A 15,148-nucleotide genomic window follows, 5' to 3' on the forward strand; every position below is an offset into this window, starting at 1 on the left:
TGATTGTTTGTTCATCAACTGCTTTCAGAATAATAACAGTGCAGTTGTGGCGGTGTTATGTATTGGATAGCTTGGGTATATATTATTACTTGGGTAAATATATTTTTTTTAATAAAATTGCGTGGTCTGCCCATATCTTATTTATAACTATGTAAGTAAGTTTGCTTCTTCGTAGTTCTGACGCAGCCAACTAGCTTAATTAGCCGTTCAATTAAAAGTCCAGTCTTTTAACTAAACGGCGCCGCTTAACTAACGGCCTGACAGAAAATCAGCCGTAGCGCTTGTTACAACATTTCATAAACTGGCTGGCTAATGCTTAGGCCATTCGTACGATAGAGCCATTATACATAAAAATATTTATTTTAAATATCTTAAGTCAAATTCACATAATTATTGTCACTACACTCATTCATAGTACTTGTTGTTTTTAATGAAACTTTGTAAATCGCCATCAAACCTTGGGTTTGCCGACGCCATATTAACAGTTCCGCTTGAGAGTGGCAGAAAGTGGAACTGAATTTTAACTAACACTCAACAGGCTAAGCCAATAATGAAACGTCACCGATCCAAATCATTTGCCTAGCTGTTTGATCAACTGGCTAAACATCTTTCAGGCTGCTAGTTAAACGGCTAGGCTGTTAATTGAACGGTTAATTAAGATAGTTGGCTGGGACAGTGCCACCGTAATTAGACTGTCATATATTTGATAATTGTTCTTTAATTTATCAGGTCAGTACCTTTTGAAACCAATACTAGGATACTTTATATTATTGTTATATTATTGTTGCTAGCTGAGGCGTGTTTAATTCGAAAATACTATACGTTTTACTTTAGTTCCACAAAATTTTCCCTGTATATATATGTATCTATCACGTGGGATATTCCGAATAAAATATCACATACACTGCCTATTTATTATATAAGAATTAAGGAAAAACTTTTACGAGATTGTATGCGTATTCTTTTACGGTATAAGATGGATTGGAACTTTTTCAGTGTGCATAATACTATCACTAATGGATGATTAGTAATTCTAAAAACTATTTCTCCTTAATTTAAATCCATATTGAATCTGTGATATAATTATTTTTCCTAATAACCAAGTAGGTGATCAACCTTATGCGTCTGATACATGCGATTTTTGGTTCGCACCGTACCAGTGCACATAGAGAGATTTGCCCATTGGTGCCGCCGGGATTCGAACGCTTGACTGGTGAGTTGAGAGTCGCACGCTCGTCTGTTGACAACACTGGTTACTATGAGTTTAGGAGTAGTGACGTAGCGTAAAATAAATTTCATGCACAGTGCAACAACAAGTGTTGTCGTACTTATAGAGAGTTAAATACATATCAAATAAAAATGGAAAGAAGTTGTTCGGGGTAAGGTTTTATGATAGTTAAATTACAGGAAACTTCAATTCGCATTCCAATTTTATTAAATTTTCAGTAGTATGAAAATACATTAAATAATGTATAAAAATATGATTAGTTACGATATCTTATCACATTTTTTTATTATCAACCGTGAAACATAGTATCACGTAGAAACATGAGTCTAATAATTTACACTTAATGAGGGAATTAATATGTAGCAAAGTAACATAATGTATGCTTCAATAAAAATGCATTTATCTCAAGGTCGTAGAATGATAATTACTGGCAAAAACTCTTCACACTTTCAAAACCGTCAGCTTTAGAACATTCAGCTGTACCAGTTCTTATTAGGGTAAAGAAAAGCACACAGCCCGGTTGATCAGATGTGTTCAGTCTGAACAATCAGTGTTTTGGGCTAAAATTCGACACCAGTCATCTGACATCCTACAATAATATTATGAGATTTGGTAATCATTTTTACCTCACTTGCCTTGTTCTTCGTGCCGTACACCACCATTTTTTGGAACTGCCCACTAAAGTATATCCGAAAGGGACCTTTAAGTAAGTAAGTAAAAGTAGTAAGTATCCATGGATCGAGGTAACGTGAGCTATGGATACTGCTGTATTGTTCATAAACTGTAACATAACATTTTCGTTTCCGATAATGTATAGTAGGTTAATATCGCTTATATCCTTTATACATAACAGATGTGTCAAAAATAATACAAATATTTGTTAGTCCCGCGTCGCAACCCTTAATTCTAAGTTTAAAAAGTCCTGTTTTAAACGATTAAAGTCATTAGACACCCAGATCAAAGAGTGTATTTATTTCAACATCCCTCAACCGTCACCGATGTTTACTTACGAGTAGCTGATATCGTTGATTTCACCGACTGTTTTTTTATGACTGTAACTTCGAAACTGCGACCATTTACGTAATAATTTCAAGGTAAGTAATTTTAAATTTTTTATGTTATTATTTATTGTTGATTGGCGTATACTATAATTATACCTCTCTGTGATTAAAGAATCAAAGAGATTGTTATTGATCGAAATTTTTATTTGTGTAATTTAGGAATGGTACGTTTTTAGAAGGATGTTACGTCATTCGGACTTGTGCGACGCCAGCTTGTCTCGAAAATAATTTTGTTTTCTTTAAAATTATGATATTTAAAGATTATGATATAAAAGCACCGCACTTAATAAAATGGATACATCCACTAGCCAATAAATGTACTCTGACATGTCAAAAAATGATAGCTGTGAGAATTCTACGGTATTTAAAATCAGAGTATAGGCAAAACTAAAGGAAAATTGATTCTGAAACAACAAAATCCTTTTTATTTCCTGTAGATACAGGTGAAAAAAATTTAAACGTGAATTCTAATTTTAATGATCAACGTGAAAAAAATTCAATTTTCGTAAGATTATCTCTTCACTACACAAAATAGAATACAAAAAAACACACTAAAGCTTATAATGTAAAATGACGTTTTTTCCATTTTATTCATAAGCCTCAAAGTAATAAAGTATTTTAATTACGTCCTGTGAGCAACTGATGAGGTAGTGCTTTTTGTGCTATTTTTTTAAATCTGGTATACTTAATTTCTTTGATTTTAATAGAAAAAAAACTACATATTGAATTCATGACTTCTTCGATAGCTTGAGCTGATAAATATTTTCTGACGTGTCAACCATGTTATGATTTAAATAATATTTAATAGTAATAATGATTATCTATACATATTTTTTATTTCCTATTTTTACAGTAATTTAATACTAATATAATAGAATTAATATAAAAATTAAACTAAATACAATAAACTAGTAATAACTTAAAATCTTAACCAAAACCCAAATTTAAATTTTACATCAACGTTCATTTGTTTTTCAAAAAACGCCTTGGTGTAAAAATCATGTGTGTGGCGGAACCACATTGAGTTTTTGACTTCAACGTTGTTGTTCTGGGAATTCCCATCTGAAGAACCATCCCCGGGGACGGCCAGAGACAATAGTTGATAACGAAGAACTGAAGGTTATTGCGAAATCACATAGTAATAAAACTGTTTTAATCCACTTGGAGCAAATTGGGATGGTGGAAAAGCTTGAATGATTGAGATCACAAGTAAGTTAAAAAGTTTAGCTGTGATGGGGCAGTCGAAACCGCCTTCAAAGTGTTTATTAAGTCCCGTCCGCTTTTTTAGTAAAGGGATCAACTATTAAGACTGAAGTGTATTCTATTAAAAAAAATCTACACATTGTTTCTGCCATAAAAAAAACGACAATTTCATTGGTAAGGACCTATATTGAATTGAATAACTATGAGGACAATTTTAAAAGGATATTTTTATTTTATTTCCAACATAACTTCCTTGTCAACAAAGACTTCATTAAGAGGCAAGCAAGGCTTCTTACAATTTCCTTGTCATAGTTTATTACTTGCCCTTGATTTGGGAATTGGTAGTAATTACAAATTTAAATCTATTTTTAAGGTATAGCATAGAATTTTTCGCAGGCGTGGAGCGCGGCGACCGAATCAAGAAATTCCGTAACGAGAATAACCTAACACACTATGACGTAATAAAGGTGCACCCAATATGTGTTAGAGCAGGACAGAACGCATACTGCGTGTCACATCTCTCTGACGAGATCGGTAACGTTAACGTAACGTAAGCGCGGCCGGTACGCGTTAGACACGAGACAGACTATATAGGCCTGTTAGTCCGAGTCTGGTAGATTGAATTAATGTCAAAGAAAAAAAACAGTATAAATAAAAAATTAATAAACAATTATAATTGCATAGGTTGATAAAAAATGCTATGCAATAGCTTTATCGAGGCAGTCCCCGAGTGCCACACGTTTCATTTTTTTTTATCTTGTTGTGATAATCTGATAATAAAACAACAGTTATTAAAACCAAATATAATTCAAAACCATATTACATATTAAACAAACAAATTATATCTAATGTTACATTAAGTTGAATGGATGTGGAATGATGTACAAGAAATATTTTGTAAATAGATAATATACTTTTTATAAATATTTTAACAATTTAATTTCTTACCCTCAAAAGCACCGTTCCGCTTAGAACGTATCGTTTATGGACATTAACAGAAGTTTCTATAGAATCATTCATCTTGTTTCTTTTTTACTTTTTTAACTTAGAAGCTCGTGGGTGGTATAGAATTCCTCTCATCCGAGACGGAGTCTGCAAGTTCATTGTAAAAAGGTGCGGCGAAAAATGTTGCATCTGAATTCCAGAAACATATTTACATTTATGTCCATGAACGACACGATTCTAAAAATCCTACATTACCAACCATCACCAATACATAATTTTCTCATTTAGGAATATAATAAAATATATATTATACAAGTAAATAAAAATACATGATCTTGAACGATTATTATATAATTTTAAATTGTTAACGTCGATAATATTATTGTTTTTTTTAAGTAGTATAATAACATATTTGACATCGAATTCAATAATAAACAGTTTTCTTATTGAAATCAGTGCCACAGCTTTAACAAAAATAAACATTGCACAAATAATCAAAACTCTTCGATGTCCATATCACAAAAAGCCTTAAACTTCTAAAATCTTATTGTAACACACATATAGATCTCTAATAAACTTTCTAATTAGAATAACATACAGTAATATTTTATTTAAGTTTATTTTTGTATTACCCTGATCGTGGGCGTATCAAGATCTCTAGATTCGTTGTAGAATCACGCTGATCGATGGATTCTGGCGTCTGAGTCAATTGCTGTCTTAGACCGTTGTCTGCAACGTTAGTAACTATATCTTTCGGCAGAGAATAAAACCGATTCGAGATGATGAATTGCATTTATAGTTGATAATTTAACACTCTGGAGAGTGAGATGACTATGAGATCTTAACGTTAACGATATTACGGTTCTTAGACCATTACACATATATTAACTAACATTTATATAATGTTTAACATAGATATAGAGTATTTAACAACACTGACTTATTATTAGATTTATCGGGATTGAAATTATTAAAAAGTTAGTTTAAATGTCAACGTATCGGTGGTACAATTTATAGCGTTAATTCAACGCCGTATTAAAACTATTGGCGAGGTAATGTAAATGTCGGAATCTTTATCTTTAAACAAAATAAGAGATGCTAGGAGTAAATTTATTAGTGTAAAAAATTTTAGTCTTTCCAAAGTTAACAATTTGGTCCGAAATGCCACAATATTTTAAAAACAGGTAACAATCTGTGGCGGAAAAGGCTAAAATTAATAAATACTGGACGAATTGGCGTAGTGATAGAAAATTTATTTTTTAGAAGAAGACATATTCTTATTCTTTAACACATATATCAGCTTAATGCTGCTTGATTAAACAATTTCTACCACATATAATTTTTTTTTTCATATTAATACTCATATATGACGTAAAACAAATTCTCATCTAATATATCATCACAGCCAGTAAAATTTTCGAAAACTATCGTCAACCCTTCAACCAAGTACATTTCTCATTAATTAGATTAGAGATTGTTTTACGTTTAACACGAATACTAATACATTTTTTTAATTTGCATCATTCTATTTGCTAAGCATAAGCGAAGAGTCCACGATGTAAAGCCAGGTTTGTGGGGTGTCGTTATTACCGTTCGAATGAAATCTATTTAGACCTGTGAATCACGGTGGTTACCTGAATTAAAAAATATAATAACTATTAGTATTTGTAGTAACATCTTCAATTATAATTGCCAATCACAATATAGCTTACAATAGGACGAGTTAACACTATCGACATTGAAGCAGTAATCCGTAAAGTATTAAACGGAAACATACAAATTCTTTGAGGAAGACGAGTTGCTATAATGCGTTATCTAGAACCATTCATTGAAACATTATTTTAAGCCCATATTATAAGAGTTTAATGCTCCCTTGTTGATAGATTTCAGACAGTTTTCTTATTTATTGTAATCTCGTTAATTATGCACTTCTTAAAAAGATTTTTTAGTATTTAAGTTTTTTTTAATTTAGTTTACATATTAATATTTTTTGACGTTTTGCCTACATACATTGATACCATTTTTGATATATGATCCATAATTCTCATATTTTTGGAGGCATATATATACATTGATTTAGGAAGAAAAATAAAGTCAATTCTCACACTCTGCGACCGACTGCCGGTCCTTGCGAATGTGCTGAGCTCTATTTCCTATCGCTCCTTCTGATATTATCGGCACTCGCCTCAGTACCGTGCGCACGCGCTTCGCAACCCCTGCTTGTCTTTTTGTGCTGACCGCTACCGTGTCGCCTTGTCTTCTTGTGCTGTCTGTTCCGGGTTTCCGGTATTTAGAGATTGCACTAGGAGGCTGCTTATTTATGCACGCGGGTTTACCTGTGGCCATACATATAATCTCCTTACGGTTGACGTCTTGCGCGGGAGAGTTTTGCTCAGGGTGTAGACACCGTGCCATTTTCAAGGCGCGTACAGCCCGCTTCTTTCACGTCCTTGTGCGTAGCCATTGTCCTCCTAGTAGACACTGTCAGGAGTCGGTACTCCAACTACGCATCGTCAGAGTAGTGTGTACTGTGGCATTGTCCAATTTGACCTAGCTGGGCAGGGATTCTCCGTAAGGAATGTAAGAAAGAGTAGCTCGTGTTCCTGGACGATTCCCGAGCGGGGAAATTTTTAGCCTACGAGAGTGTTGCAAGCGGTGACGTTTGAGCGGTCACAATCAAACAATCAAAAACTGCCAGCTTTACGCGAAAGTAGTCCGTAACTGTTTTGCGAGGACGCCGTCGCTGAGTGAAGTGCCGGGGCGACCATGAAACCGCAGACTGTAAACAGACCCTTTCGCCTGCTGAGCCGCCTCCGGCGTGTGTATTTGCTGGTAATAGGGGCTAACGAATCGTCGCGGTTGCGATAAATTACGGCTTAAAAGTAGGTAACCCTATATGCGCAAGCCGTCCCGTGGTTAGTCTGTTAATTATCCAGGAGTCACGTTCGAAAGCGACATGCTAGTAACGTCCCTTTGACGCATGGTGACACTGTACAAGGCCTGTATTTGACAATGCATGACCTACGTATTGGGCCCTCTCCCATTTCCACCGCGCTCCAATCGCGATTCATGAGAATCGCAAATGCCCGCCCGTGCGGCATAGCAAAATCAAAAACAGATGAGGTTAAAAAACCTACTTCCTTGCCCTTCAGGCGATTGACCACCAAGCGACAGGCGAAGCCGAACTCCTCGTCGTCCTGCGCAAATCGCGGGAATACATCGATTCCGGCCAAAACAGTCCAAGCAGAGCTTTAAAGGCCCGTAAGGCCAACAGCTTGACCCCATTAAGAAAAGTATTTTTTTAAATTTACACAAAAATCACCTAGTACGGAATTATCAGTTCCCTTATATCCCTTCGTAGATTGACAATATGTAATTAAATTTTAAACACAATTTATTTAAAATTCTTAATAATAATAAGGATTTGCGTTATGCGTGAAAAGACGACGTTTTTTTTTATAGAACCGGGGGCAAACGGGCAGGAGGCTCACCTGATGTTAAGTGATTACGACGTTGCTTCGTATCAATATTACGTCCATAACCTATCGTTTTATGAATTAAATAATCATAGAGTTTAGCCGAGTGTATGAAGTAGTAAACGAGACTCACCACTCATATCCGTCATAGCAATGTTAACGACGGGCGCCTCTTTGCGGGGGTTGAACAATTCGTTGAATGACCTGATAACGTCCGTGTTGGTGAAGCAAAAGTTTATTGCCAAGAATAGCCCCTGAAACATTTCAATATGTTATTCTTCAACTAACCTACTAATTATATTATCGATAGGAAGGTGGTTACATATCCTCTTGCCTAGGGTTAGCTTGCACTCTCCAGAAATATTTCAGTCACAACCGAAGTCGAAAACCACATAATATAGCTAAAATTACTATGAGAATAATCCATAAAAACGATATAAGAACTAAATCTGTAATCAGTGATTCTATTGAAATTGTATTCAAGTGAACTCTGAAAACCGTTGCATTCCTTCTTAGCAGACATTCCCATACCTATATATACGCACATCAGTACCCCGTTGGATGTTATTAGTAAGGTAAGTACTTCGATTGATGTATAATTTGATATTGATGTACAATTCGATGGAGTAGAGATACCTTTTGTGAAACCACACTTAGGTAATTTAATTATTCTTATTAAAAACTATTATATATGATTCAGTTCAACGCTATATTACTAGCCTACGGTTGGTGAAAAAATCCATAAAATTTTCAAACTATAAATCTTGTCGTTTACTTTAGACTACGGTATTTTGTTCTAAAAAATGTATAGAAATAAATGATATTTAAATAACTAGAATTAAACTTATTTCTTTTGTTTAGGCGTCAACAACAAGTAGAGAGTCAACGGAAATGACGAAGGTAATAGAAATCAGGATATCTATTAGGCTTCTGAAAAGCAAGGTTAGGTTAGGTTTGGTTAGGTTGCACTGTGAAAAGGCATACCCGCCCTCGTCCTATAGCGAACAATGGGCCCTAGTGGTTTAAGTGGGTATGGGGTCATCGCATACCATCGCTAACCTAACTAGACCCTCCCCGCGCCACTTAACAATTCGCCAAGGCGCGGGCGCCTGTAATCGGGTTTCCCCAGGTAAAAATAAATAAGGTAAGATTAGGATAGGATATCTATAAGTCTTCTGAAAAGCAAGGTTACGTACCAGTAGAGTTACAACGACGGCGGACCCAACCTGGTATGAGTGTCGGACAGCATTTTGGCGCGAGAGTTGCTTCAGAATCAGATAGTAGTGCAACGCGAACAGGGGAGTCTAGTTAAATAACACAAGACCATACTTAAAAATGGCTACACATAATTAATAAAAAAAAAACTGTTTATTATGGAACATAAGATATTACATTTTCCATGTCATAAAATTTTAACTTGTAGGCATCCCTACTGATCAGCAAAGAATACAGATGGTGTAGGCTGAGAGAAGGAGCCTGCGTAAAAAACTCTCGGTACTCTTTAAAAAAAGCAAATCATCAAAATAAACTTATTTTAAAAGAAAATAGCAAATTAATTAGAAGTAGCCTGTCTAGCACTAGCGCTAGTCCCAGGCCCTTTTATGAACTAAACATAATAGATAGATTCTACGCTGTAAAAAATTGAATATTAATTTTTAAAGCCTACATGTTATTGACTTAACAAAAATATAGGCTTACAGGTTATAATAAACTTACCAATACCAATGCAGCTTTGGTGGCTTTGATCATTGCAATCATCCTGTTGTGGCGAGGGAAGCGTTTAGACTTTTGGTATAAGATGCCGACGACATTCAGCAGAAGGACTGTTGAACAAAATCACTTTAGTAAATGATCTTATACCACCATACATACCCACTTATTACAGAAAATTTTAAAAATGACAGTGGGTTTTTTTTATTTTGAATTTAGAACTGCAATTTTAATTGTCTTTTCGAACGTTCACAAATAGATTGTGTGATATTTTTAGAATAGTACAATGTTTAGGTATCTATTATTCTTATAACCTTACGATTGTAAGTCTGGACATATTCACAAATTCACAGACATTAATCTGCATTAGTTAATGCACTATACATTATAGTCCAGTTCATCTAATCGCTTCGTCAGGTGTCGATTTGGTATAGATATATAATACTGACAGCTATTTTAAGTCGGTTCAATATTTTAACTAAATTACTGTTACTATAACAGATTAGATATATAAATATTCAACGTTTAATTTTTAACTAAATTTTAACGTTGTAATTTCAATCTAAGTTGAAATTAAATTATTGATTAATACTGCGCTGACCATAAATATGAGAAAGGTGTCTATGCTTTGAAATTATAAAATGGTTCTTCAGAATGTTTAGTAAAAATAAACTTACAAAATGTTGCAATGTGAGATCCAAACACGACCAGAGAGATGATGTAGAAGGCATGGCTATATCCAGTGCAGCAGCTGAACAATTGAAAAAAACACCATTTATTTTAAGCACAGGGTTAATCTTGGTACGTGGTACCGCATGTTTCAACACGAACAAATCCAGTAATAACATTGTAAACGTTCGAAAATCGATCAAAAAGAGTTTTATCTATATAGAGTTTTATTTTTATTGTATTTAATTTACCATTTGTCCTTGAGCCAATGTCCACCCCTCATCAAAGGCAAAGCGGAATGGCGGAGTGTAGTTGCGACTTGCGACTTGCGACTCTTCCGAATCCGTGAAATCCAAAAACTGTGCTACTTGTCAAAATTACAGTAGGTCGCGCAAAATACAGTAAATGTGGAGTTAGAAAAAATTACAGGATTCTAAATTTGAATTTTAATGAATGATGTAATTTTCATAAGAGGGAAAAATTAAAGGATTTATTGCCCAATGCTCGCTCGCATCTCCAGCCTCGCATAATCGCATTGGATTACATTTAAAATCACGTTTACAACTAAACATTTACTAAAGTGCAACAATTAGTGTGGTGTGGTGCAAAAAAGGTTTCATAGCTATATTCTCGCATAACTGTTTGTCAAAAAATATGAAATGAGCCGAAATAGGTAGCATCTAATATGGCTTCAGTTCTCGAATATTTGGTATTATATATTTCACCAAGTTAAAATTGCTTGTAATTTATATATATAAAATGTGTTAAGAAAACTTTTTAACTTCTTTAAAACCAATTTTTATGCCTTCCTGTTATATTGTACGCAATGTTTTTGTTACTTTCGCTATAGGCGCGCATAGCAGATACAACTATTATGTTAATAAGTTCTACAATTAACGAAAATTGAATGATTATTAGTTACCAGGTTTAATTTTTTAATTACCATTTTTTGACTAATCTGCAATCAGCCTCTTGGTCTTTATCAGATTTATGGTCTTTTGTATTATCATCTCATTTTGTATTAACCACGTCCATTTTGTGTTAAAGTATTACCAGATGAGATCAAATTATCATTGTGTGACTAGTCACTGCAATAAAAGCTTTTATCGATTTACTAACAGTGATGCCAACTCCTTTAGAATATTACCCCCTAGGACGAACTTCATATATCTATTTGAGAGGTAATTTCAAATACGCATCAATACTATCTTATAGAATTCAAGTAATATAAATTAGTATACAGTTCCATCTTTCAGTTTCGATATTTTAGTTGTACGTTTGGAGGTTTTATTTGGTTTAGTTTGTTGGTTGATTTAATTTAAATTATACAGAATCGCGCGTTTCATAAGAAAATTAATACATTTCTTGTATAAAGTACAAAAGATGTATAACATCCCTCTAAGTTTAGGATGAAAAGCCCCAAGCTGCCAAACTTACACAGATACTAAGACAATTTGTAACACATCTGTTTCATCATTTACACAAAACAAAGGAGTAGTCAATACTAAAACATAGAAATAAACTTGTGGATATGATGATACTGTGAGGCAACGCAAACATTTATACGCCTTTTAAAAAAGATTATTTTAGTAACTTTTGTTGATCAAAATCATTTCAATGTATTTTTATATGACTTGAGAATAATAATTAATCAATCCTAAAATTAGTTATAGGCAACATGTTTAAATGTTTTGATATATACGTATGGCCCTGTATAAAATATCGGAAGATATACGATATACTCGTAATTAAAATCTGCTATCTCTTGCAACTAAATTAAAACGAACCGTTGTAGATTCAGCAGATTTAGAAAGAACCAACCCATACGTTTAATAAGTTTTCTAACATAATTATTTAAAATTAAACAAAATTAACCTAATTAATAATAATAACAAAAAAATATACAATAGATTTAAGGCAATACAGCGAGGTAATGCTGCCAGCATTAAAAGTACACGGCCATGAGGACCAAACTTTATAAATTAGTTTTAATGCCTATTTTTCACTTACTATATTTTATTATACTTATGTAATAACTATTACAAGATGGCAACGTCTAACTCCTTTTCCTTCCGTCTCATTCAAGATCATATTGTATATCATACTAGAAATTTAAGTACGGAGCGATCTCGTAGCTTGTAGCGTTTGATATTGAATATGGCTAAATACTATAAAATATGGCTTGTTTTAATTTCATTAACCGATCATTAAAGATTTCATGATTAGCTCCTAAAACATGACATTGAAAAAAAAACTATGCTGTAGGGACATGAAATAAATTTAAGTAACTCTAACACTGATATCTCGTTTTTTTTATTTATTGATATCAATTTCTGATTATTATTATAGAGGTCGTTATCTGGCTAAACTGGCTTTTTAACTATGGGGAGATGAGACGCGCATTCATATGTGTTATGTAGGATTCAGTTACTAAGCTAAAGGCATAATTTGTTATGAATATTGTTCATTTGCCTGTTAAGAAAAATAAATGAAGACAAAACAGATACATACATCTGGAGCAAAACGGTTTTATTTAATTTAATAAATTGGTGTACGAAAGACTCGAATCGCGTACCTAAACGCAAGCAGTAATATAGATAAAATGAGTGTTTTGAAAATGTATTTGAGACACTTTACTTGTAAGTGATTAATTATTCAGATAAATATATATTAAAATGCAAAAGAGTTTGTGCTTATTATCGCTATAGCACGCAATGATAATTCGCGACGCACAGCGTTGACTAGAAACTGAAGAGAGAGTTCCCAACTAAACAGTAAACAGAGAGTAAAATATCGAAGTCGGAGGATTAACTAAACTAATACACATTTTGTTCTGTCTTTGTATGGAATAATAACTATTTTTGGGTGAAGTTAAACAATAATAAATAAATTTTTCTTTGAGTGCAAGTGTTTTTTTTAATCAATGGTTTGACGAGTTTATTTTTTAGAATGACGTGTGTTTTTTTAGTGTATCGCTTAGCGAGTATAAAAGTTTTTGTTAACAGATATACCTAAGGTTAATAGTCTAGCAGTAACGTTGGGAACCCTATCACTGGACCCTTCATGAAATACTCAGCGGTAGGTGTGACCCGCTACCTATACGTAAACTGATATTATAATTAGTAAAGTTTGGTAGTTGCCAAAAGTATTCAACATTCATATTTCAAATAAGTATTTTTTTAAATTATAATTATCCGTTCCCACAAGTCACGAAGCAACTGTCCGTAATACAATTTATTAAAGTATTGGGGGCCTAATATTTGGCCACATTTGTGGTATTCGATTAGCATTAGCACACGCAACATGGTCACACCTACAGAAATTATGGATACAGGTAACATCACCTATCTTTACAAAGACTCTATTTCCCGTAAATCAATTCATTCGAAATATTTCACAATAGACCTTAAAACACAACACTTATTTCGAGTAAACATTAGTATTGATTCGGATCTTGAGAATATTATACTTTCCACATGGTGTAAAAGATATGAGACTCACTTTTCCATGTCGTTCAAGTAGTACATGCGCACAGCGGCGTAGACAGCCATGACCACAGCTGGAGACACCCAGCCGATGCCCAGGAACAGCATCAATGAGTCCTTGTGCTTGGAGTAGACCTTAAGAGAAAGTTAAAATAACTCTTATATATAACGTAGAAAAGTCTTGGACCCAATAATCAACGACAAGTGTGTCTGATCACCTACCTGTTCATATGAAAATGAATTCCAAAAGGTAAATCTAAAGATTGCATAGTACCCAGATTTACTTCATAGTTAAATTCGTTAACCTATCGAAATGTTACACCCTAGTTTTACCTGCCTTTATAAGTTAAAAAAGCAGCAAATTTTGATACTTACATGAGCAACCGCAAGGTAGAGGTGTAGTGCTTCGTTAAACATCCAGAAGTGGGTCGTCAGAATAGAGTAATAGGTGAAGACGTGCATTACCTGGCACCATATCTATTAAACCAAAGTACACATTAAACAACCATATAACACGAACAAACACAGAAACGTATCGGTGTGGTATGATTTAAATATCAGGGGTCCGTGACTAGCTCGCCCTTGATCACGCCGTGAACATATTTTATTTCATATTGACACCAACTTAGTGTCTTTATTGACACACTAATACTCTTCCCTGAAATAAGAAGCATATTTTATATATAAGAAGCATTCCGTGAATAGAAAGCAACTGGTAAACTCATTATGAAGCAAATTTATATTATTTATGATTAACTATTTAAATGAAAATGGTTGCAAATTTCCTTTCATGCTGAAGTAGACGCTGTGCGAGTATAAGACTCTTCAACAAATTAATTATCTGTAATAGAATTATTAGAGTGATTTACTTCGTAAGAAAATTTCATCATGCTGTGTAAAATAACTCAGATGTTCCTAGTTCCAACATAGATTGGATTCCATATAATGATAATAGTAGTAGTTGAATCTTTGAAATCAGAGCCTGCATTCACAATTTACGGAAATTGGAATCAACTTTATATAATTTAACGAGTATGAGTAATAGCACATTTGTGTATTTATGAGTATTATGGGACTGTCTTATCGATAGTCCTGGGACTAAGAATATATGACAATACATAATTCAAACGTCAGACAAAGATTGAATTCTTAGGGTTTCTATTTTCAGTCGATTGTATTAAATAAATGTATTAGCTTACTACCTACTTACCGGATTAAACAATACCACGCCAGCGTCTCTAATGACTTCGAAATGCCAGATAAGGAAGATCATGTTGCTGATGGCCAAAGCAAGGAAGAGGTTGACATGTACACGGACCCGGGTGCATTGGACGTTCTTCCTGTTAAGAAAATTCTGACTATGACTATTCT

General features: G+C 33.8%; 1 protein-coding gene across 2 annotated transcripts; it reads right to left on the reverse strand.

Moving 5' to 3' along the window:
* Positions 1-4,862: 4,862 nt before the first annotated feature.
* Positions 4,863-14,296, reverse strand: LOC123690558 (corticotropin-releasing factor receptor 1-like). 2 transcript variants are annotated; one of them, XM_045634160.1, is made up of 7 exons: positions 14,153-14,296; positions 13,794-13,912; positions 10,301-10,374; positions 9,630-9,736; positions 9,110-9,217; positions 8,047-8,167; positions 4,863-6,071 (listed from the first exon to the last, which is right to left on the reverse strand). In XM_045634160.1, the coding sequence occupies exons 1-7, from the start codon at positions 14,237-14,239 to the stop codon at positions 6,046-6,048; spliced, it is 642 nt and encodes a 213-aa protein (XP_045490116.1). In that variant the 5' UTR covers positions 14,240-14,296; the 3' UTR covers positions 4,863-6,045. The 2 variants fall into 2 exon arrangements, with proteins under 2 accessions (XP_045490116.1, XP_045490115.1); XM_045634159.1 differs by lacking the exon at positions 4,863-6,071 and having other exon boundaries at positions 8,003-8,167.
* Between the last annotated feature and the right edge of the window lie 852 nt (positions 14,297-15,148).

The sequence above is a fragment of the Pieris rapae genome, chromosome Z (genome assembly GCF_905147795.1).
Source record: "Pieris rapae chromosome Z, ilPieRapa1.1, whole genome shotgun sequence".
NCBI lineage: Eukaryota > Metazoa > Arthropoda > Insecta > Lepidoptera > Pieridae > Pieris > Pieris rapae.

Bases quoted from the DNA above. Each gene is read 5' to 3' on its own strand.
- LOC123690558 (XM_045634159.1), bottom strand. From the start codon at position 14,239: ATGCACGTCTTCACCTATTACTCTATTCTGACGACCCACTTCTGGATG. The intron at 9,218-9,629 runs GTAAGTTTATTA...TTATTTAACTAG, and splicing joins CCAAAGCTGCATTGGTATTG to ACTCCCCTGTTCGCGTTGCA. The intron at 8,168-9,109 runs GTACGTAACCTT...GAAATGTTTCAG, and splicing joins CCGTCGTTGTAACTCTACTG to GGGCTATTCTTGGCAATAAA.